Below are 22,537 nucleotides of genomic sequence, written 5' to 3' on the forward strand. Positions count from 1 at the left end.
ACATGCTGGATTTGCTGTGTACACTCACAATATCCTCAGAAGCCAGAAAGCTCTTTTTTATGAGCTCAGCAACCTTGGTAGTGCCATATTTATTTAAAGTTGTAACTTGGGGAAGTCCGAATCACTGAAGAGAAGCTACTTTCTGTTTTTTTTTAACCCCTATAAACTATTAGTGTTTCATTCATTCACAGTACATTTCGGGACAATTTTGACACGGGCCACCAACTTCAGAAGCTCTCTCTCCTCTAGCTTACCTTTTGTCTCTTTTTACCCTCTTCTCTTTCCCCTCACCCCCACCTGGTTGCAGCAGATGTCTCTCCTTCCCCGAGCCTGGTCCTGCCAGAGGTTTCTTCCTGTTAAAAGGGAGTTTTTCCTTCCCACTGTTGCCAAGTGCTTGCTCACAGGGGATTGTGTATTTTTTGGGCTTTCTTTCTAATATTGTGGAGGCTTTACCTTGCAACATAGAGCACTTCCTGTTGTTGTGAATTCCATATAAATATAATTGAACTGAATTGAATAGGTGTCTACAACAAATTGACTAACTACAGATTAACTTGATTTTAACTTAATTTTAGTTTAATCTCACCTTAGAATTAAGTCGATTCTTATGTATTATAAATGTAAAAATGTAAAATCTGTTGGTGCTTGGTATGTGTTAGGGTCAAGGTTAATCCTGGTAAGTGCTTGTTGTACCGAATGATCATAGTTTGACACATTTCTATGAAGTATCCTTTTGCTTTCACTTTTGTGTTTGAATATTATACATATTATGACTTTTCAAGAGGCAATAAACATCCAGCCACCGCCTCCATTCAGCCTGGGAATTTTCTCCGTCTCGCGAAGCGTACAGACTCGAGGAGCTCACGACGTGGTGGTGTGATACTGTACGTGATTGGCGGGCGGGTGGGTTTGGTTTGTGTCTGGGAACCTGCTACTGGTCTCCCATCCATACACACTCACACACAGAGAGAAAGAGAGAGCCACGGTCAGACAGACTGGCTCTCCAAAACCGACAGCAGGGGGAAAAAAACTCTCCTCTCGCGGCTCAGAAACCAGCAACTATCGCAGAAGTGAAGTCGACGCGATGTTAACCTCGAAATGCTCTCTTTTATTTTGAGAGGAAGGCTAACAATAGGGAAGAAGCTGTTTAAAAGTAGGTGAAGTGTGACAGCTGGAGACATTTAACCCAAGGATTTGTTGACTGCACGTGGAAACTGCTCGCTCAGACGCATCGGTGAGTAGTCTCTGCGTCCCGCTTACTTCCCGCAAACAATCAAAAGTTGGGCAGATATTTTACACAGGCGTACGGGGGGAGTTTCTTGTTATTGATGAACGACTGGAAGACTGCGCCAACAACCTTTCAGCCACTTTGCGGTACAATCAATATAAGCGTGCGCGCGCGCTTGTTAATCATTAACTAGCGCACGCGACGGTGTGACTTACTTAAAAAAACAACTTGTGTATTTTTTAAATTATTATTATGTATCATTCTCTCGGGCTTTCTGAACGGATTTCTTTGTCAACATTGTTATTATTTGAATTGTTTTGCTGTTAGAAAATATATATATATTTGTATCCGCGGTCACGTTTTTGTGCTTTAAAGTGTACGTTTGATGCCTGTGTTGTAAATTAAAATTAAATAGCTCACATAGTTTCTGCCAAACGTTTAATATTTGAGCGCCAGCCCAGCATATACAAATATTCCAGTGAAATTCCTTTGAGCCCAACGTGAATGTGGGGAGTTGTCCAGCACGAGTATTATGATTGCAGGGTGTGCTTCTCTGTCATCTGTTTGCTCGTCTTCATGTCACAGTGGCAAGTTAGAGTATAAAAGCCTCCAGATATTATCCACATGCTAATGCACACATGTTAAAGCTGCAAAGGGTTATAGTTTGAATTCCTTCCAGTGAACCGTACAGAGCAAGATGTTTGAAGGCTAAATATGTTCACCTCTTAAATCTAAAGCGTTCAGTGTTAATATTTGGATAATTTGTGCAATATCCAAAACCAGGTTTTTGGCATCTTTGTGCTAAAACAAAACAGTCCAAATGTGTATGGAAACTGTTTAGAGCCCCAGGGGCCACCTCAGAGCTTTTAAAAAGGGAATGATGAAATAGTGTTTTTACTTAAAATGTGTATCAACCAAATGGCCGTTTTAAAGGGAAAAAAGACATATGCTTTGGCTTTAAATATATCTTAAAAAATCTCAGGGGTGGCTCTTTACAAAGTCCAACACATGCTTGTATTTAAATACTACTATACCAAATCCCAAAGCAATTCCCACTTTTGTATCTCCAGGACATGCTGCAGACCTTGAAGAATGTTTAGTTGGGATTAGCTGTGAGGCTCCTTATACTGCCCCTATGCTCCTGGTGGCATTAACTAACCCACTTACATTAAAATATTGCTTCTTGCTGCCTGAGTTCAGGGTTTAATTTGCTCTGGCATGCCATAAAAGATAAGCTTATACCTTTCCCCATAATTCAGTGTCCAATTACAGTCATGATGTAAACTGTTGAGCCGGCTCCCTCCCTGGCTTCTTCTTCTGCTAGACAGCAAATATCCTCGAAGGCAGACATAAAGAGATAAAGATCCTTGTTTCTGCGGTGCATCTCATATAGTGAACAAATACACTCTGCTGCCAGGGTTTCTGGTAAAATGACATTGAAGTCTGGAGTCTAAGGCTTTCCCTGAATTGCTCTGCTCTATGCTGTGTTTTAATATACTTAATGGAAAGGTAATGAAAGGAAGACACAAGAAAGATATAGGGGTGTGTCCTTTAAGTGCCTCCCCCCCCATTGCCAATTGTTAACCTGCTAAAATTTGGGTAAAATACTGGCTGTCGTCCCTGTCACTTTCCCCAGTCCAGTTAGCAGACAGCAGAGGAAGGGCGTGACAATCCTACTGACCAGCTGCCACATCCTACTTCTGCAAATCTTGAATGACTAAACAACAGTGAGCCTTATCTGCACTAGATGACATCTAGAACTAATGCTGTATTAATGTGAAAAATACTACTTAAAGAAATGTCAGCTAGAGTGAGTTAATTCCAACACATTACGTGATATTCTTTGTCATGACAACCAACTCAATTATTTTCAGAAGAGAACCTGATGTTTTTTGGCTCGCCTTCAGATTTTTAGTTTCTTTAAATTCAGAAATTTCGTCTTGATGCATGCTCAATCATCCAGGTAGGTAAATCCACAAAATTTGATTCAGTTCATCTGGACGTAGCGTTTTCAGTGGGAGAAACGTTTCAAGGAACTGACCTCACAGCCCATTGTTCCTTCAGTGGTACTAGTTTAAGTGATACTGTTTATAAGACTGGGGACACCTGCAGTCAGCTGAGACTGAAGAAGTCACTTGGGTGAGTGACGAAATGTTTCTCCCACTGAAAATGCTATGTCCAGATGAACAGAATCAACGTTTGTGGATGTAGAATTTCATGCCTAACATCTCTCTCGGCCCATCACAGTTCACTTCAACTCATTGTTGCCAACTTAGTGACTTTGTCACTAGATTTTTTTTGTTTTTTCAGCATCCTGCAAAAAAAAACAGTACTCAAAACGAAACACCCCCGCCCAAAAAAAACTTCAGGCGGTACTCCTTCGCGAACGCTCTTGTTCTCCCGCTGCTGGCGCAGTTTTTTCACCATCTGCTCTGTTCAGCGAGTGACACCGAACAACAAGGTTTCAGCTAGTGACAGACAGCTGTGCAGCTTATGAGAGGAAAAAAACCCATCAAGTTGCATCTGTTTCTCTCAGTCATCATTTTACTTGTAAACGCAGACAAAAATCACAGCACAGCCATTATATCTAACTTTGGCTTTTGCAAGATGATGTTGAAGGGCAGGCGCTGCGTTAAAAAAAAAAAAAAAAAAAAAAAAATCCGAATTTTGCATTGAGGGATTGTTGCTCTTATTCAGTATTTTGGCTGTATGGAGTGGCATTTTTGTCTTTTTACCTTGATGTATATTTACGTCTGTACTGTTATGCAATGTGTCATGCCATTGGTCCTCTAACAGTCATTATGCTCGTGATCTCTGCAGTGTTTGAGAAATCTCTCATTAAGTGCTCTCTATCTGCTTTTCTTCTGTTTTCCCAGCCCCCTTCTCAAATGTTTTATTGCTAGAGGGCACTGGGCTCTAAAGAATGAGCTCATTTGGGGGCCTGGCATGTCATTCATTGATTCATGGTTAGCCCATGCTGCCCTGGCAATATATAACCTTCACTAACAGCTGACTTTCACAGGAAAATGGATGGGACCTTCCATATCTTTCTGTTTTAAGGGGAGAAAATAACATCCTATTCAGTCTGGTTGATCTATGGTGCTCCCTTTTAACACAAAATGGCCATTAAATGGCATGTGCACTATTCGTTCTCGCGTACATTGCTATATACACATATGCGCGCCATGTGTATTGTGACGAGAAAAAGTTTACAACTCATTGAATTAACAACAGAATTTAAAAAAAGATCCTTATGCAAAAGATGTTCCTTACCTGAGTAAGAGCCTACAGTTTGAGCTTCTCTTAGATTATGTATGCAGACACGGATGTCTCTGTTTATTTTCTCAAAATCTGTGCGATGCCTCTGCTGAGCATGAGCTTCTCAACTATAAAAATCTAGAATGTGTGTAATATAATTTCTTGCCTTGCTGGCATTGTTACCCACGCAGTAAACGGTTGTTTAGGTTTGCATTCCTCGAGTCTTACATGTGACAGCTCTTCATTTGGATTTGGTTATAAGGAATTTGGAAATTTTGCTGCGTCAAAAACAAAACAAACAAAAAAGTGATACCTCAGAAGAGAAGATATGGCAGTTCAGAGCCCAATGTGCTGGATGCAGATTGGCTTTTATTTCTACTGGGAAAGTCTGACAAAGCTTTCAAAGCCTGGTGGATATTGTTTAGTGTCATACTTTTGATTCCTTCTCAACAGTACTATTGTTTTTTCCATGTAAAGTACATTTGACTAAATAGATTATATCTAAAGTGTCTTATCTTGCACCACTTAAACAAACCCCATTGCTATTGGACTTGGTTTTTATTTGGCTTTAAATGAAACTTTTTGAAGAGAGAAAAAAAAGATTTGATATTTTAAAATCTATTTTCAAAGTGGCACTACTATAGAGAGCAAACTATTGGATTCTCCAAGCTATAAAATGAGTCCATTCTAGGATCACTGACCCTCTTTCATTTGCTTGTCTAGGTAACAGCTAGGTGCTAATAATCAAACAGAAGTTTAGGCACTGGAACATTGAGGTGGGTCATAATAACACAATACCATGATGTTCCGATCCCAACAAATTCACTCCAAGGACATAGAATTAGCAAAAAAAGGCAAAAAAACTCTACAGGCCTCAGCTAGCATGTTAAATGTTAAAGTTCATGATTGTACAATTAGGAAAGGACTAAACAAGTATGGCGTGTTATGAAGCGTTGCCAGGCGAAAGTCTCGTCTCTCTAAGAAGAATATATTAGCATTTGTAAAGAAGATTAGGCTAATATCCCTTTGGATGAAGAGAAGATGGATGAAAGTCAAATAGAAAATAATTGCTTTAAGTTACTTGAAGTTGTTCTACAAGGTACTGAATCATGGGGTCTACTTGGTTTTTTTTTTGGTTTTTTTACTGGACTGGATGGAGTTCTGAGAAAAATCTTTCGCTTTCAAATGACTGTACATGTTTTTGATATATTGTGTATGCGAAACTGATTTTATTTTTTGTATTTGTGGTGTAGTGCTGCATTAATACAACGCAGGCTGGCAGTAACACCTCAAAAACAGCAGGATCGATGTCGTAATCTCTCAGTTATTTTATGAGAAGTAAGATAAGATAAGATAAGATAACTCTTTATTGTCATTGCACAGTCATACATAGTACAGTAGTACAATGAAATTGGAAAAACTGTCCTACGTCGGCACTACATATAACACAACACGACACGATATGACACATCACAACGTAACAAACAACACAACACAGTATATTAACTTAGTATAAAAAAGAAGAATAAGTGTATGTGTATTGCACACTGTTATTATTGCACATTAATTATTATTGCACCTTGTTATAAATATAAATATTATTGTTATCGTTTTAAACATTGTTACCTCCCCCTAAAAAGTCCAGGGAGGTATCCAGTCAGGTCAGCTATTTACATTGATCAGGGCTATTGCCCTGTTGTAAAAGCTGTCCTTGAGTCTATTTGTTCGGGACCTCAGCAGCCTGAACCTCCTGCCAGACGGCAGCAGCTTAAACACCCGGTGTCCTGGGTGTGTGCAGTCCCGTAGGATGCTGCGTGCCCTCTTGAGACAGCGAGTGCTGTACAGGTCCTTCAGGGAGGGAAGAGGATGTCCAATAATTTTTTGGGCCATGTTGATGACCCTCTGGAGTGCCTTTCTGTGTGCTGTGGTGCAGCTGGAGAACCACACACCGATGCAATATGTCAGCACACTTTCAATGGAGCAGCGGTAGAAGACGGTCAGCAGCTCCTTCTTCAGGTCCATTTTTCTGAGGATTCTCAGAAAGTGGAGACGCTGTTGGGCCTTCTTTAAGACCGCAGAGGTGTTAGAGCTCCATTGGAGGTCTGTGTCTATGTGCACACCCAGAAACTTGAAACTGGAGACCTTTTCCACGCACTCCCCGTTGATGCTGACAGGCTGCAGCTCGGACTTCCTCCTTCTGAAGTCAACTACCAGTTCTTTTGTTTTGGTGGTATTGAGGTCCAGGTTGTTGTCTGCACACCAATCTGACAGCCTCTGAACTTCAGCTCTGTATGCAGTCTCATCTCCCCCTGAGATGAGCCCCACCACAGTGGTATCATCTGCAAACTTGATGACTGTGTTGTCTGGGTGGGAACTAACACAGTCATGTGTGTACAGAGTGTACAGTAGGGGACTCAGTACACAGCCTTGTGGAGAGCCGGTGTTGAGGCTGAGGGCTGAGGAAAGATGAGGCCCCACTCTAACTCTCTGTACACGGTCTGAGAGGAAGTCTCTGATCCAGCGGCAGGTGGTGGAAGGAAGTCCAATTTCCAGCAGTTTATCTATTAGTCTGTAACATTCACCATCTGTTCGCGTGGCAGTGTTGGATATCGCTCAGTCAGTGACACGGGTGAATGACATCACTCTCTAAAGATCTAATCTGTGAACGTAGGTGCGCTATGGAAGGTTTCTTTTTTTCCTGTTAAATCGAGGCCCTGAAAAGAACCGCGAGTCGATGTGAAAGATGTGCATGAAAGACTGCAGATGAGGGAGCGTGTTTTTATATCTTTGAGATATCTCCCACAGTGGAGTGTGGAATGAAAGAAACTATTTTGTTTCTGAACATTTCCAAAGCCAGTCAAATGTGAGTGGGAGGAGTAGATATGTACTTCTTTTGAAGGTGGACTTATTAGTTAGTTATCGCGTCAGATCAATATATGCGATATTCCCAGCTGTACTTATTTCATATCAGTTCAGCTGAGGTTCAGTCTGCACTGCTTTTCGTATTGTTGGCTTATCAGGAATAAAAAAAGAAAAAAGATTGTTGGCACGCCACTGCAGTGCACCTGTATGTTTAATTCTCAAATATGGCACAAGGGACTTGTTTAACAAACTGTACACTGTGTAAAAATGTTTGGAATCTTTTTCTGGATATTAGTTGTAGATTACAACTTTCCATAAAGCTGAGTAAATTCCCCAACGTTAATTAACCTAGATTCCCAAATACGGCACCAGACTATATGCTTAGATTATTAAAGCTGTCAGTCTAAAAAGAAAAGTCTTAAGAGTTGGATATACATCCAGACTATACTGCTTTATATCAGTGATAGATAATTTACTAAACTTTTTAATTACACATACAGCAGAGTAAATATATTTAGTAATAGATGGATTTCAGATGGACTTGGTTGATGTATTTTTTTAATTAATAATCTTTTTTTTAGCCTGTGCCACCTGCTGATCTGGCTTTGAGCTTTTATGCCTCTCCAAAGGAAACTAAAGACACACCTTTAGTTTAGCTTGACAAAGCCTGTATCATCCACCTGTCTTTTGGGCCCATTTTCTCAGCTCCTGCTGTTTCTGTTGCGGTGGAAAGAAGTTGCGGTTCCTGTGTGCTTGTGAGCACAGACTGGAAAGCGGGAGGACCGTGTTGATGCTTAAAGAAGAAGATGTGCATTGTGCAGGCTAGCTCAAAGACCGCACTCCAATGAGGTCCCAGGAGAGCACTGAGCATTGACTTGAACACATTTCACATTAACACAAGAGGGGAGCAAGGGAATGAGCAGGAACAGGGCTGGTCCTTTTACTCCTTGGCAATACACAACCACAGTTAATGAAGTGTTTTTGAAAGGTTTTGCTTGAAAATGGGGTGATAAGCAGCCGTAAAGTATATGTCCGTCATTTTCACTGCTACAACAGCTCCTTGGCTGTGACTGCTCGCACAGCTCAGAATTGCATAAGACTGCTCAAAGTCAGACCATAAGCTGTGCACTGGAGCTGGCTACATTTCGCTGCCTTGAGGCTCATGTTTGCTTCCTTCTCCTATTTCTGTTCCTTATTCTCTTCCTTGCATCCCCCATCTACTTATCCCCCCCTTCCCGTCATGCTTCAGCGGACCACCTGAGGGGGGCTATGTGCTGGTGACAGCTTGAGGGGTGATGTGGGCAGCCTTCCTTTATAGCTAGAAGATAGTGTAGAAGAGGGAGAGGTGCTGTGGAATAGGGCTTTGAAAGTGAACAAGTCCACTGCACTAAAAAAAAAAAAAAAAAGTCCACTGCACTGATTTGCTACTAGGTAGCAACGAGACCAAACAGTTGATGCATATTTTCTGTATTTGCTTTGCAGTGTGCTATCTAGTTAAACAACAAGAAAATAAAATAATTGTGAGCAACTGAAAAGGTTGAACTAATTTAGAGTGGTGCATGTGGAATTTAAAGAAAAGCTGTGACATACCCCCAGTATTGTTAGCTAAACATGCACATGCTAAAAATAGAAATACCGCATCAATATATTGAAAAAGCTTGTTATATTGGGAGGATTTGATGCATAACTCTGGAGAGCTGTACAGTTTGTGCACATTGAAGTGGGGCTTCTGTCAGTTAATGAAATTAATTTTGTGAAGATTGGGTCAGTGTATTCAAGGGGGGGGGGAGGCTAAACCGTGGCAACTACTCTGGAATTCCTGCTAATGGCCTCGAGGCTAGCTCTCAAAGCAGGTCAGTCTAAAAGGATATTGGAATCATATTGCAGTTATCTGGCAAACATTATTTTCTGTGTGGTAACTTGCACTAACTTGTTTTGGTATCTCGTCTGTGCCATAGATATAACCAAGGTTGCTAATGCTATCTTGAATGATAACTTAGCATTTCATCCTTTCATCAAAATGTGGTCACTCCTGACTTTGAGAGATGAACATGCAAAAATGCAGAGGCCATAAAACAGCTCTGGTCTGGTTCTGATTTTATTGCTCTAAAAGCTGTATTAGCAGTATAGTAAGAATTATCAGTTAATGATTTTATGAATTAATTGGCAGATCAAAGACTTTCCGAATTTCAAATGGGACATAATGAACAAACAGGCTATGGATGTGCTGTCTGCATATGTAACAGTAAACCGTCACTGGGGACAGTGTCAAATCCATGAGGAACAACTGTTAATGTGTGTTACTCCTGTTGTTGTTGTTTTTCTTTTCCTTTTTTCCCCTCTTGTTCAATTTGTCTTGCTCTGTTTTCTTTAAAAGATGTCTTTTCAACCAGTCAGTGTTCTACCTACACACAGCATCACAGCTGTTCAAATACTCCCAGTTGGAATTGATTGGGTGCACACAAACACCTCTCCCTTATTGCATACCCATAATCCTTTACCCAGCCAAGACCTATGCAAATGGGCAGGATCATAAATCCTTTATTAGGAGAATTTGCAAGTCAGAAATTTTATTAAATATGTACATTTTATGTGATATGAGATTTAGAGTTAACAGGTATGTAAAGTAATAGTTAGCGCTCCTTAATGAATCAAAGGTCTGCACATTGTCAGGAATAATCTGAAGACTAAGCTCTAGCTAATTCTTTATAAGTAAGGCTGCAAGTTTTTCAGTCGGTGCCGGAGCTCAGAATGGCAGTATACTGTGCATGAAAGGTCTAAATTGAAGGAGCTGTCTTATGTTGAATGCAAAATAGTCCTGTGCATATTTTGATGGGAAACTGTGCTGTCTCTTAGCCAAAGTCTGCGGTTGTTGGACATCTCCAGTTCCAAAGAGAGAGACACATTTATTAGCCTCTTTAATTACTCTCCTGGCTGAAGTTTTTGTTTACTTTTAAGATTTGCATTGCTGAAAGAGCACACAAGAAGATGGATAGAAAGAGAGAATGTTTAATAAGTGCTGGCTGTGAAAGATTAAGTTGGAAATGTAGAATCACTACTACTGCTCGATTGTTACTTAAGCTTTCTAATCTTCTGTGATGAAAGTAGTATGTTTACCTAAAATAAAAAACATTGTCAGCACATGGTGATTGACGTTGACATTTTAATTTTAATTTGTAGTTTTAATTTTTTCAAAGAAAAAAAGTCAAGGCCATATTACCATCTTCAGATTTTTGTGGGAGGAGAATATGGTGACCTTGGAATACATTATATCTATGCTGAACGTGTTGCATTTTTGTGGGTGAGGTGCCTGTGACAGGGAGATGATTCATCTCATTTTATAGATCTTCTGTGTGTGATGTAATTCAAATGAAACCAACATAAAAGGATATATTAGAAATCACTTGGAGTGTGATGATGGGCTCCTTCCTCCATGACTATTTATTAGATTATCTTATATTGTAACAATGCTGTTGTGTCTAAGGCTTTTAAGTTCCACTTGTTTTGAAGTATTTCTTTTGGTATGATGTAATCCTGCTTTAACGCTTAGACCAGAGAACACTGAGGGTGCTTGGTAAAGTTTGTCCTTCTGCAGGTTTGCTTTTGTGCTAATCAGTCAAAACACCAAACTGTACTTCCACTAAGCTGCTGAGCACTAATTTCAAAGCTTGTTGCATTGTTACAAAAGACTTTACTTTGTGGGCAGTTGTTTTTATAAGCAAGTCAGTTTGATGAAAATGGTGTTTTGCAGTCTTTGCCTCGCTGTAGAGTAATTCAAGCGCTACTTGAGGCTGACAGATTAGTTCATAAGCAGCAGGGTGGCCTGTGCTGGCCTGTGATGTATGCGGTTGTAAGTGGTCTGTGTCTGAAATGAATGTGTGTGGCTGAGAAAATGATTACGTTTCAGTCCTCATGAGGGGGTTTGGGCCTAATTAACCTACTTCTTTATGACTGTTTCTTGTGCTCACTCACGGTTAGGGCAACTAAGCACACCCTCCTTTGACACCATCACACGTAATGTTGTGTTTACTGTGGTCTAGTCGCCGTCCTCCAGAAAGAGATTGACTAGTAGAAGTTGGCTTGTTGTAATGGAAATATGATTGCTGTTCTGTATCTGTGAGACTAGCAGTACTCTTAACAGCTTCAGCTGAAGTCATTTCATCTTTGTGAGTGGCAATACTTCCAAGGAGAATATTGCCAAAACATTTAGAGATATGCAATGCTAAGACTGACTGCAAGGGAAATGCAGCTATAGAGGATTTTGGAAATAACCTAATGAGCTGTGCACTGTGAGCAAATTCAGGTAGTCTTGTGTGGATTTTTCTCTGCTGGAAAACAAGATTAACTGGTCCAAGACTAGGTTTGTGCATGGACAAAAGATCTAAACAAATCTGCAATTAAGTACCTCAGCTTTGTGCTACCATGGTACAAGGAAGTGTCTCCTCTTCTTTCCGAAACCATTAGAATTTTGTGTATAGCACAAAAGATAAGAGTTCCAATATTTAAAGAGCGCTTATAAAAAGTTACTTTAGGTAATGTAAAACTAAAATGTTTAGCAGTTATTTTATACTTTCAGTTTTTAGGGAAAAAAACTACCTGGGTTCCTTTCGTGTGTACATTTGACTTGTGCTGTATATTGCCCTCTCACTGCCATTACACAATGCTGCTTGCACCTTGTTTCAGTAGATTCACACTTCAAATTAGGATCCGTGTTATTTATTAGAAAAGAAGAATGGGAAATGCCCTTAATGTACTTGCTAAATGAAAAATGTGTGTTTCAGGATATGTGAGATCTTTGCTTTTTCTAAGCACAGTCTAGTTGGTCCTACTTAATTTAATTAGCTGGTTTTCTTCACTCTCTTCTCTTCTTCAGTGAAGCCTGGATTGCTCCACTTTAACTGGTGACCAGCTGTTTACGTCTGCCTAAATCAGAGATGAGTGCCAAATCTGTAATCAACAAGGAGGTGTTCATACCTCACGATGAGAAGATGCTTGCTGCTGTACAGGTGAAGCGGAGGACAAAGAAAAAGATCCCCTTCCTGGCCACCGGTGGTCAAGGAGATTACATGACATTCATCTGCGTCTCAGGTCAGGACAAATTAAAAACCTCCTTTTGTTTGCTTATGTTTAAATGCATTTTATGCTTTTTGCCTTTCTATTTGCGAGTGCGCACCAGTTGCGCCTTTGCAACCCACAGTCACATTTCCGCATGTCTCCCATAATTCTTCCACTAATGTTCACACTGATGAGCATGTTTACGTTTTCCCCTGCCAACAGAATGACACACTAAATCAATTTGCTGCAGGGCTTCATGTCAATCTTTTTAAATAGATTAGATTTAAGCTGAAATTGATTAATTGCTTCACCAGAAATTCAGGTTTCAGTTGTTTCAGTTTGGGGTTTTTCTCCCTTATTGTTGGAACATTAGCTGATGTATTACTTGTTAATTGAATTACCCAGGCAAATTGTTCATGAGGAGAATATCTAGATCCTCCTTAATTCTCGTGCCAGAAAAACTGCTTGTGAAAATCTGATACATTTTTCATTTTCTGTCTTGAACGCTGCTCTGGCAGCAGTAGATTACATGACTGAGGGTTATAGTTAACTTAAGGATGATTATGAGGAATTTAAAGTATAACCAAGCAGCTCAAAGCCAGTAAAGCTCTGTCTATGTTGGATTCAAATTCAAGGTTGCCTTGCAGCAGGCAAGTTACTCAACAGTCAGCCTCTTTATTTACACCCTCAGATACATGTACATGAAAGGCAACTGTAGCGAGCGCAAGCCACAAATTGTCAGAGAGTGGACACTGTTTTTCTAAAGGGTTTATAATGAGTCATTTCGCCTTTCATGTGGAAATAAGTATTGCTTGATATTCACTTCTTGTAATGCCAGTCTCGTCACGTCCCTTGCAGCAGCGTTCACCTTTGTATCTCATTTGAGCTTGGCCACTGTGAAATATATTAAAATCACTTGATGTCCTAATTGCTTATTTTGCATGGCAGAAAAATGTGGTAATTATCCGATGTTGTAGCTTTTTGTTAAATTCAAAATTACTTTGTATCTGAAAATTGGGTATCTATGTTGTTCCTTTGCCTGACCTAACGTCATGTGTTTTAATCTATCTATATTGTATTTTCTATGTCTTAATCCTCACTGACTTTGATACTCCTTGTGTCTGCTCTACTTGTTTCACAAGAGCAAAATAAAAAAGAAATGCATGTCACCATGGGCCAAGGGAGTCCACGCGTTTGTAGAGACATTTGATTTAGGTGGTGAACATCCGTGTGTAAGCATCAAAGCCTCTTGCTGACATGTTTTCTAATGACTCCACACCTCCGATACTGTGTTGTTGTCTAAGAAAAAACATGCTTGGTGTCATTAGTTGGCTTCCATTTGATTTGCTGGAATTGCTGCAGTTGTTTGTCCTTTCTGCTTGGTAAATAATTTTAAGTTTGACTGGATATTTCTCCTCATTATCTTTTTCTGCATTCATTTGTTGCCATCATTGTGTTGCTACTACTTTATCTAAGCCAAAAAATGCCCACTACTACACATTTTACAACAGTTGCAATCGGGGCAGTTGAGTAATTGGTCAATTCACTGACCATCATATCCATAGATGACGGGCACATAGTTAATTAAACAAAAAATACCTCCAAAATTTGATTACTGGATATTTTTTTTATTCATTAGCTGAGCATTATTCTCAGATTCTCAACTCTGTGTTCCAAACATAATCTTTACCCACATGGACCTCCTATGTAATGGTAGTCAAAGTGTATTTGGTGACTTATTTTAGCATTTTTAAACATCCTCAAGTGATTTATTAGTGGACAGTCTGCCTGTTGTTATTGCAAAAGTTTGGTGGTTTTGCATGCATGTGTCCAGGACTGGGGGAAGAAAATACTTTGGATTTATAAACCCAAGATTAATTTGTGCCACAGTGATTGCAATAGAAATCTATGGAAAAGAAAAGCATACCATATCATCTGTCAAACATGGCAGAGGCACACATACATGGTCATGTCTGGCTGCCAGTGGAAGTAGCATTATTGATGATGTGAAAACTGATAGAAGTAGCAGGATTAATTCAGTCCAAATGGGCCATCCAGGCATTTTGCAAAAGCAACCCAAGAGTTTCTCGAGGCAAAGAAATGGGATGTTATTAAATGGCCAAGTCGTACTCCCTATTCCAGCCAAGTGGAGCATGACTTGTAGTTACTGAAGACAAAACTGAATGCAGAGACCAACTGAAGATGGTTGCAGTAAAGACCTGGCAGAGCATCTCAAGGCAATGTCTGTGGCGAAGGACTTTTACTCCCAATATTAAAACCAGTTCTTATACGTAAAGCTGGTAGTTTGTTAATTCAGAACTGAAATTGGGCTGCGTATAAAAATGGTTGCAAGTACAAAACACTCAATGCAGTCATTTTGTTAAAACCTCTTGAATTACACCAGAAAGTATGCACTTCACTCTGGTTTGATTTGAAATGCACTGCAGAGATGTACTGAGATAAATATTTACAAAATCTGCCCTTATTCGACTGCCTTTGCCCCTAACTGTACTTTTATAGAGATTTTCTACAGTCATTGGCTCCAACCTTGGTCTAAGGATGGATAGGAATGCTGTTGTTGAGTATGAGTAAAAGGACTGTGAACTGTTGCATTCCCACTTCTTTTATTATTTTTTGGTAGGTTTTTGCATTGGTTTACACAAAATTTATGTGGACATAAGAAACGTTTCACATGCTGTCATCATTTTCTTGTATGTAGGAATGCATGTTGTACCAAAAGAAATCCAGAGAATACACTGTCTGAGAATTCTGCTATCACCACCATTGCACCCATTTATCTTCCCCTAGACACTCTGACTGTCTGCATTAGTGGTCTCCTGACTCGGCTGATGTTTTGTATCACATGTGGGAACAGAAGTAGTGCCTTCACTACTTCTGTTTCCACAAGTCATGTGGCTTTTAAGCCAGCACAGCATTGTTCTAGATTTTATGTGCGTTTTCCTATGAATGTGCTGCACAATAACACCACAAGTTTGAAACTAGTCAGCTCATGGCTCCCAGGGCATTTTAAACAGAGGGCAGCTTGTGTTGCTTACGTGTTCAGGATGTGTGTAACTGTAAAAGTACTGTGTGTGTGTGTGTGTGTGTATAAGGGTGGGGGATGGTGCTTGTTGACAGTCTCATGGCGACAGTAGCATATACTTGAAGCCTGGGGGCCAAGCAGTGGCAGAGTTATGTAATCTGTGGGATGTCACGGTTAAAGGAAGCCTAAAGTACCAGAAGCTGTACTGTAGAGACAGCCACAAGAGATTCACTCTCAAACTGAGTAAGGTAGCAGAATGAAACCACATGACTTCTGCACTCACTCCAGGATCATATGCTTTTGTGTTGTCAAAAGAGGAGTATCTGAATACGTCAACAATCAAGATGTTTTTGTAATAAATCACTAACCACTCAAGTCTTTGACTTGTGTGTTTGTTGAGCACATGGCTGTTTGTCTTAGGTAGAGAGCTACATTTATTAATGGAACAAAAAAGCCTGGACACCTGCCAGTTGGTGAGCAGTGCCGCTTACTACAAATTACATGTTGCTGGAGGAAAAACGAAACTAGTTTAGCTCACTTAGCTGGCTGTTGTTTGACTTTAGAGTGAAAGCTTGTAAATTAATCTTATGTTAGCAAAGAAGACTGATAATAATCTTAAATTCCCTGCAGCAATAAACTGATTTCCACTAGAGGAGGGGTTTTTTTTTGCCCACAAGGTCTAGCAGAGAGCTCTCAAAAAACACTTGACTTTTTGGTGTGCATGATCATCTTTCTCTCCTAATTTGTTTGATGTAGTTCTCTGCATTTTTTTTTCTGTTTCAATCACAGTCTAGATTTAGTATGTGTATATACACAATGTAAAACTAAACCAGTGATATCTGTTATTCATATTACTGCCTATGCTAGTTGTTATTCAACTTAATGTGAGGTTGCATAATTTCTATTCTTTCTCACTATTTAATTTCCTAGCTCTTTCAAGCACTGTTGGGGTCAGTGCATTGTGATTGATCCCTGTTCACATGCCAAACCACAGTGTCATCACAGTTTAAGTCACTGGTGGATCATTAACTTTCATAAGGGCCTGAATGAGAACAAGGTGTGTTGTGGAAAGCTCCATTAATATGATGAACTCAGTTCTGCTCAATACTGATTTTTATCTCTTCATAAAATTCCACTTTTAATAGTTTTTATAATTAGGCCATGAATATATGCAGTGGGCATAGTAAAATGGCAACAATTTATAATTTAAGTTTTGCAAAATTTCAGACTTTTATCAGTACTGTTGGCATTTTGCTTGTAGTCCAATTGCTTCATCTTCAGTTTTTCAGTTCCCCTTTTCTTGTTCAGAGAGAAAAATGTTAAAACCCAAAACAGACTACAACTGCACAAGAGTCTGGGTCAAAGTCTGTGTGGAAAATCCAAAAGACAGAGGAGAGGAGAGAGAGAGAGGTGATTGTCATTGAGAATGGATCTGTAACTGGATTTGTTAAACTGTGGATATTTGTTCTCGTAGAACGGTGGATCCAAAGAGAACCAACATCTTTACTGTTGGCATGCGAGTAAGACTGTTGCTCTCAGGCTGGCTTGAAAGAAACTGCATTTCATCTGCAGATAGGCCTTTGTCCTGCAGTTTGGTATTTAGTTCATTAGTGCAGTCACATCAACAGCAAATGCATTTGAGGGCTCTAGAGTGTTCTTGCATTTCTTCTCACAAAACTCTTAAGTATATATGCTTTTGAGTCCCATATTCTTTTTAACAGTTTGCCCAGGCTGAGCCACCTGACAGCTGTGTGGTAGCCTCTGTCACAACGTTTAGTCTCGTGCTCCTCCGAAACTGCGAACAGACCATCTGTGATTCAGCGCTCTTGCCTTGACCAAGTTAACTATTCATTAACAACATGGTTAATTTTTAGCACTGACTTAGATCACCTGGAGTATAATACAGTGTAAAAATACCAGTTTCTGGGTTCGTTTCAGTCTTTTTATCTTGCATCTGATTCAAAAGTCCAACATTTTTCCCTGTCACATTTGGACAACCATCGGGTAAAACGCCCACGAGTGTGTCCCATTTCAGCCCAAGCCCATCAAAGCACTTACCTTCGTGAACAAATCACTCCCTGTCGTAGTGCATTGCTGTCAGCGCCTCCATAATCTCAAACTCTTTCATTATCCCACGTACAAAGATGAATAACTGGCTTGTGTTGCGGACATCACAGCTTTTGTTCAGAGCCAAGGATAAAAAGGAAAAAAACAGTCTGCTCGATCTGTCTTGGTACAGTTCTTCTGAAGAAGAGTAGAGTACATTCACTCGTGTTCATTTTCTTCTTCCTCATGGCATATTAGCATGGCAGAGTCCACCAAAAAGTCTTTGATAAGATCTCCATCAGAAAATGGCTTACTTTTTAAAAAGTTTTTATGGAAAATCACAAAAATAGTCTTGACTGCTCTATCCCTGAATATGTAAAGCTTGATAAAAAAGTTCTTGTTGCTTTTCTCTGTAATTTCATTTCCCATGAAACCCCAAAACAGTAAGTCATTCTGTTGGAGTTTATCCAAAGAGAAAACACTGTTTGGTGGCTGAAAAGGGACAAACTGGGTGATGTATATTTGTAGCCTGTTTTTTGTTTTGTTTTTTTGTGCATATTAAAGTTTTCAGGAGAACATGTTTGCTGGAACGATTGCAGAACCTTAACATTGACCAAGTTGGTTGGTAACTTTTTGTCTTTAATCACTGACGAAGCCCAACCAGCTATCAGAGTCTCTGACACATCCTTTGTGCACTTGGGAGCTTTACATGAATTTCCATTAAGACATTCAATGGCATGGTTGTATTCATGAATTGCATTTATGCAGGCATCTTATTTTGTGGGTTGGATTACATGTTTAATTTCATATGTTGGCTGGCTCTTACACATGTGCTGAGGCTAATGCTGGTCTCCTGTTTGTGGTGATTGTTTTTAAAGTTTAAGCTTCTTTTTCATCACACCAACTTAATTAAATGTTGAATAATGTAATGCAGTAACACTCTAGTTAATGTTGTAACACGCAGGGATCATTTACTTTGAATACTGTTAATTGGAGCCAGTGACTTACGACAAGTGTGTTTATACATTAATGTTGCTGTCATCTGTCTTGCATCCTTGTGGTGTTAAAAATGATCAAAACTCTCAGTTACCACACTTTCTTGCGTATTGCATTTGTGCACTTTCAGCTTGACTCCATTCATCATCAGTGCCCTTGTGATTATTGATTCACTGGTGAGATGGGGCGAGTGGATTGTGTAGCGCAGTGGTACATTAAGCTGCTCAGACCAGCTAAAAAATCAGATCAGGTATGACCTTGGTTACCTGGTCCAGAGACATAGAAGTCTGAAATTCTCTTTTCATATACATACACCTTAGTTTCTGTCTCTATTTGCCAGGGTTTCTCTAACTTTAGCCGGAAGGGGATAGCTTAGGATAAGAAATGAATACTATCCCTAATAAATTAGTCAGCTGATTTCCAGCAATGCCTTTGTTCACTTTTTTAAAAATGTTTGCCGCAGCCTATAAAACAGACCAACAACATTAAAATGCGACAACAAGACTGCACATACCGATGATATTTTGTTATATTTAATTGCACCTTTAAAGGTGTCCCTCGAGTCCTACCTCCTATTGGTTTAACCTTTCCCCACAGAAATCACAGAAACCGGATTACTAGGATTACTAAAATGGAAAAACATTCAGCAGTTCCCCCATAAAGACTCATTTCAAATTAAATGTGTCAATTGTTTACAATTATTCAGTCCTCAAAGGAAAATGTAGTTTGACTGTATCACGTTTGAAGGACTACTTCAGGTCAGTTGAAATTTGACCACTGTTAAATCTGAAGCCTATAACTGAGGCAGTGTTAGACAATGTACAAAACATGCAGTATTTATGACCTGATTTTAAGATATTTTGGAATAGATTTGGTTTTATTTATTTAAAAAAAAAAAAAAGCAAATTGATCTCTCCCATCAAGTATGTTATGTATAAATGACAGAGGGGAAAGTAACCATGTTAACTGCTGAAACATGTTTTTGAGACCAAAAAGGGAAAAAAAAATCAATAGTATATTGAAACTGTTGTGGCCTTAATGTCGTTCTGCAGAATCAGCAAACACCTACAAGTCGCTTGACATGTCTTTCAACATAGACTAGCTGGAGGACTCCCACAGAAGCACATGTCTGAGGAAAAAGGGCGTACGAGAAGAGCTCTTCAGACAGCACAACTGAAATCAAACAGAAGAAAAAAAAAAATGCACTGCTGTGCTTTACCTGTCCGTTCGTAGAAAAAAATAACCGAGATACTACTTTGTTCATTTTAACTTTAAAAACAAAGTCATTTCTAGCTGAAAATAAGCCATTCCTACTTATACTTTTAAGACAAGAAGACAGAAAATTGTGCCTCTGGGGATGGTGCAAAGTTCAGTTCAGTGTACTTTACAGAGTTTTCTAGTTTGCTGTAGCATTCCTGCTGTATCTGACTGATATAACTTCTTTAAACATCTTGGGGAGTCTGGACAAATGTTTTTTAACGAGGTTCAGCCAGACGTGGGTGTCTGGATGACCTGGGTTCTATTCTGAAGATTGTTACCTCTGTGGGTTGCCAGTGGAGCAGCAGTGACTGATGCTAGTCTCCCAGTATTTACTGAGAGCAGAGACATACAGCCCACTCACGCACAACAGTAGATACATCAGCATGGCACTAATAACACAATCCCTGTAAGGAATCTGTGTGGTTATGTTCATCCATTTGTGTGTGTGTGTGTGTGTCATCCATACTAGAGCCTCTTTGTGTCAGTGTGCTATTGTGGGCTTATCTAGACTAATTAGGTTCTTGTAGTTCAGCTCATTTCATGGTAGGTTGACTACTTTCTTAAACATGAACTGGCTTCACCTTTCACTTTGCACCCTTTTTAATGTCAGCTTCCCCCTTATTTCTTTGCCTCTTATCTCCCCTAGGCCCTTGATGAAGGCTTTTAAAAGTTTTATGAAAAGTTCTGGTCCTCAAGTGTCCTGAGCTGAAGGTAATAAGCAAAAGAAGTGATAGGTAGATGAGGTAAAAAGATTAAGGAGATGAAATGGCAATATTTTGTGGAATAGTGTGCATAAGTATGCATGCACACTATTTCCTTTTTTTTGTTGTTGTTGATCTGAAAAAAAAATGGTTCGGTCAGATGGTCTGTAAAGAATTGCTGGATAACAGTTTTGCTCATGCAGAAAAACAGAATTTATTGGGATGGCTAAAACTCACTTGACCTTGATGCTCGATTGCTAGCAGACCTGGGGTTGTCATCCAGACTGATGAGTCTCCAGTGCAAGTTGAGCATCCAGCCATGGAGTGAGTGTGATTTGGGAAGTCTTTGTCCTCTTCTGTGACCTAAACACAAATCCTGATATCCCAACTGATTTCTTTTCTTTTTTGGGGGCCAGAGTATTTGGATAAAATGGCTTTAATCAACTTCATTTTTTTGGTATCCATCTTCTAGTGATGTGGTGGTTAGCTCAGCAACCTTACAGCAAAAAGGTCCTGTGTTCCAATCCTCTCCACACCTCTTTAGGGTGTGTCCTCCCTCTTGCCCTATGTCAGCTGGTATGGGATTCAACCCCTTGCATCCTGATTTATTGTTACACTTGTTGAAGTTATCACTTTTTAAACTAAATATTTCTGATAGAAACACAGGGACATAATCACGCATACCCATAATGCAGCATCCTTATGTTTTGTTGTCTAATACATCTTCTCACTCATACAGGACATACACATGGATGCAGCAGGTGTAGCTGATAGATGAAAGGCTTAGGTGCTCTGCAGGTTGACTGTGGCATACAAAGCCATCCCCTGCAGAGATGGCCAGCCTGTTTGGTCCAAGAAAAATAGGAACATAATAAGCATGGGTTGGGTGTACATCTTTTTTTTAACCAGCACATACTGCTGAAGTTCTGAAAGCTGTATTTGTTGTACTTTTCTGTAACTAAACTGTTTATGAGGATTTCATCATCCAGCAGCTTCTTTTGTCCAAGATACATTTTATTTCATGTTCGTTCAGTTTATCATCCATTTATTCTTCATAAGTGGTAGTCCTGTGTGCTTTTCAGCTACTTGTGTGTGTGTGTGTGTGTGTGTGTGTGTGTGTGTGTGTGTGTCGCTTTTTTTTTCCCCCAACAGAAAACAGTAGGGTGCTTTTTTTCACAGGAATCTGATGATTTCTGTGGTGGAGGCAGTGTGTAGCTGGCTTGGAAGACTCCCTTCAGCTCCCTGTAACTCTTCTCTCTTTGGCTGCTGCTTGTGAAACTCTGCTATGTTTAGGGCTCTTTGTTTAGGACAGAGTGTGCTAACACGTAAAGCAGATAGGAGATGGGAAACGAGGCACTGTGCAGGTTTTTTTTTCTTTTTGAGGAGGGAGGTTCACTGTACCTTGCAAGCTTAGACAATACATTTGACTGCTGCAGTTTATTTTTGCTGTTTCTGAATGTTGTGGAAGTGTTGGTGGCCCAAATACGCCAGAGATGAGGTGATGTGGCAATGATGTGGCAGGTAATTATTTGTGTAGAGAACCACACAACACATGTTTTTGGCATCGTGTGCCCTGACCATATGTATTAGCTCTCTAACACAGCAAAGATGTCAGTGCAATTTCCTGTGTACATGGAAAAAGTAATCTTCATGGTGTTCTCAGCTTTTGTTTTGTGCCAACAAAGCTTGTACCCCACATCCTTCCTCTCATCTGTACAGTGTGAAATGAAGGGAGAAACGCAGAACGGAGGAAAAAAGAAGAGCTGTAGCACAGGAGTGAGCTTGCCCTCATAAAAGTCAACCATCCGTATAATTAGCTGATGTGCTGTTTTTGTTAAAATCTGAGCTTTCACAGGTATTAATAATCAACTTTAGTTACTGAATGAAATTGACTTTCCAACAAGTTTATGTGGCCAAAACCTCCATCTGAAGATACTGAAAATAGAAATGCTCAAAGGGAGAAAAATACTTTTACGGCCTGTATCTGGTCTGAATAATAAGGGTCGTTTCAGTACAATTCATTTTCATTACACAGCGTACCGACACTCTTTGATCACTAAAAAGTCTGCCAGTGCGTTATGATTCCGG

General features: G+C 39.7%; 1 protein-coding gene across 3 annotated transcripts in view; it reads left to right on the forward strand.

Annotated features, from left to right (window-relative positions):
* The first annotated feature begins 902 nt into the window (after positions 1-902).
* stxbp6 (syntaxin binding protein 6 (amisyn)) overlaps positions 903-22,537 on the forward strand; it is a 69,231-nt gene continuing 47,596 nt past the window's right edge. Inside the window, exons 1-2 of one of the 3 annotated variants that reach the window (XM_085441065.1) lie at positions 903-1,234; positions 12,222-12,436. In XM_085441065.1, coding sequence (XP_085297191.1) covers positions 12,283-12,436 — 154 coding nt within the window. In that variant the 5' untranslated portion in view covers positions 903-1,234; positions 12,222-12,282. Of the gene's footprint in view, positions 1,235-9,179; positions 9,202-12,221; positions 12,437-22,537 lie in introns of those variants that run through there. The other 2 variants (XM_085441063.1, XM_085441064.1) reach the window with 2 other exon arrangements.

Source organism: Copadichromis virginalis, linkage group LG19 (assembly GCF_057382275.1).
Source record: "Copadichromis virginalis isolate Kocher_CV1m ecotype Utaka linkage group LG19, C_Virginalis_male_GT1.1, whole genome shotgun sequence".
Taxonomy (NCBI): Eukaryota; Metazoa; Chordata; class Actinopteri; order Cichliformes; family Cichlidae; genus Copadichromis; species Copadichromis virginalis.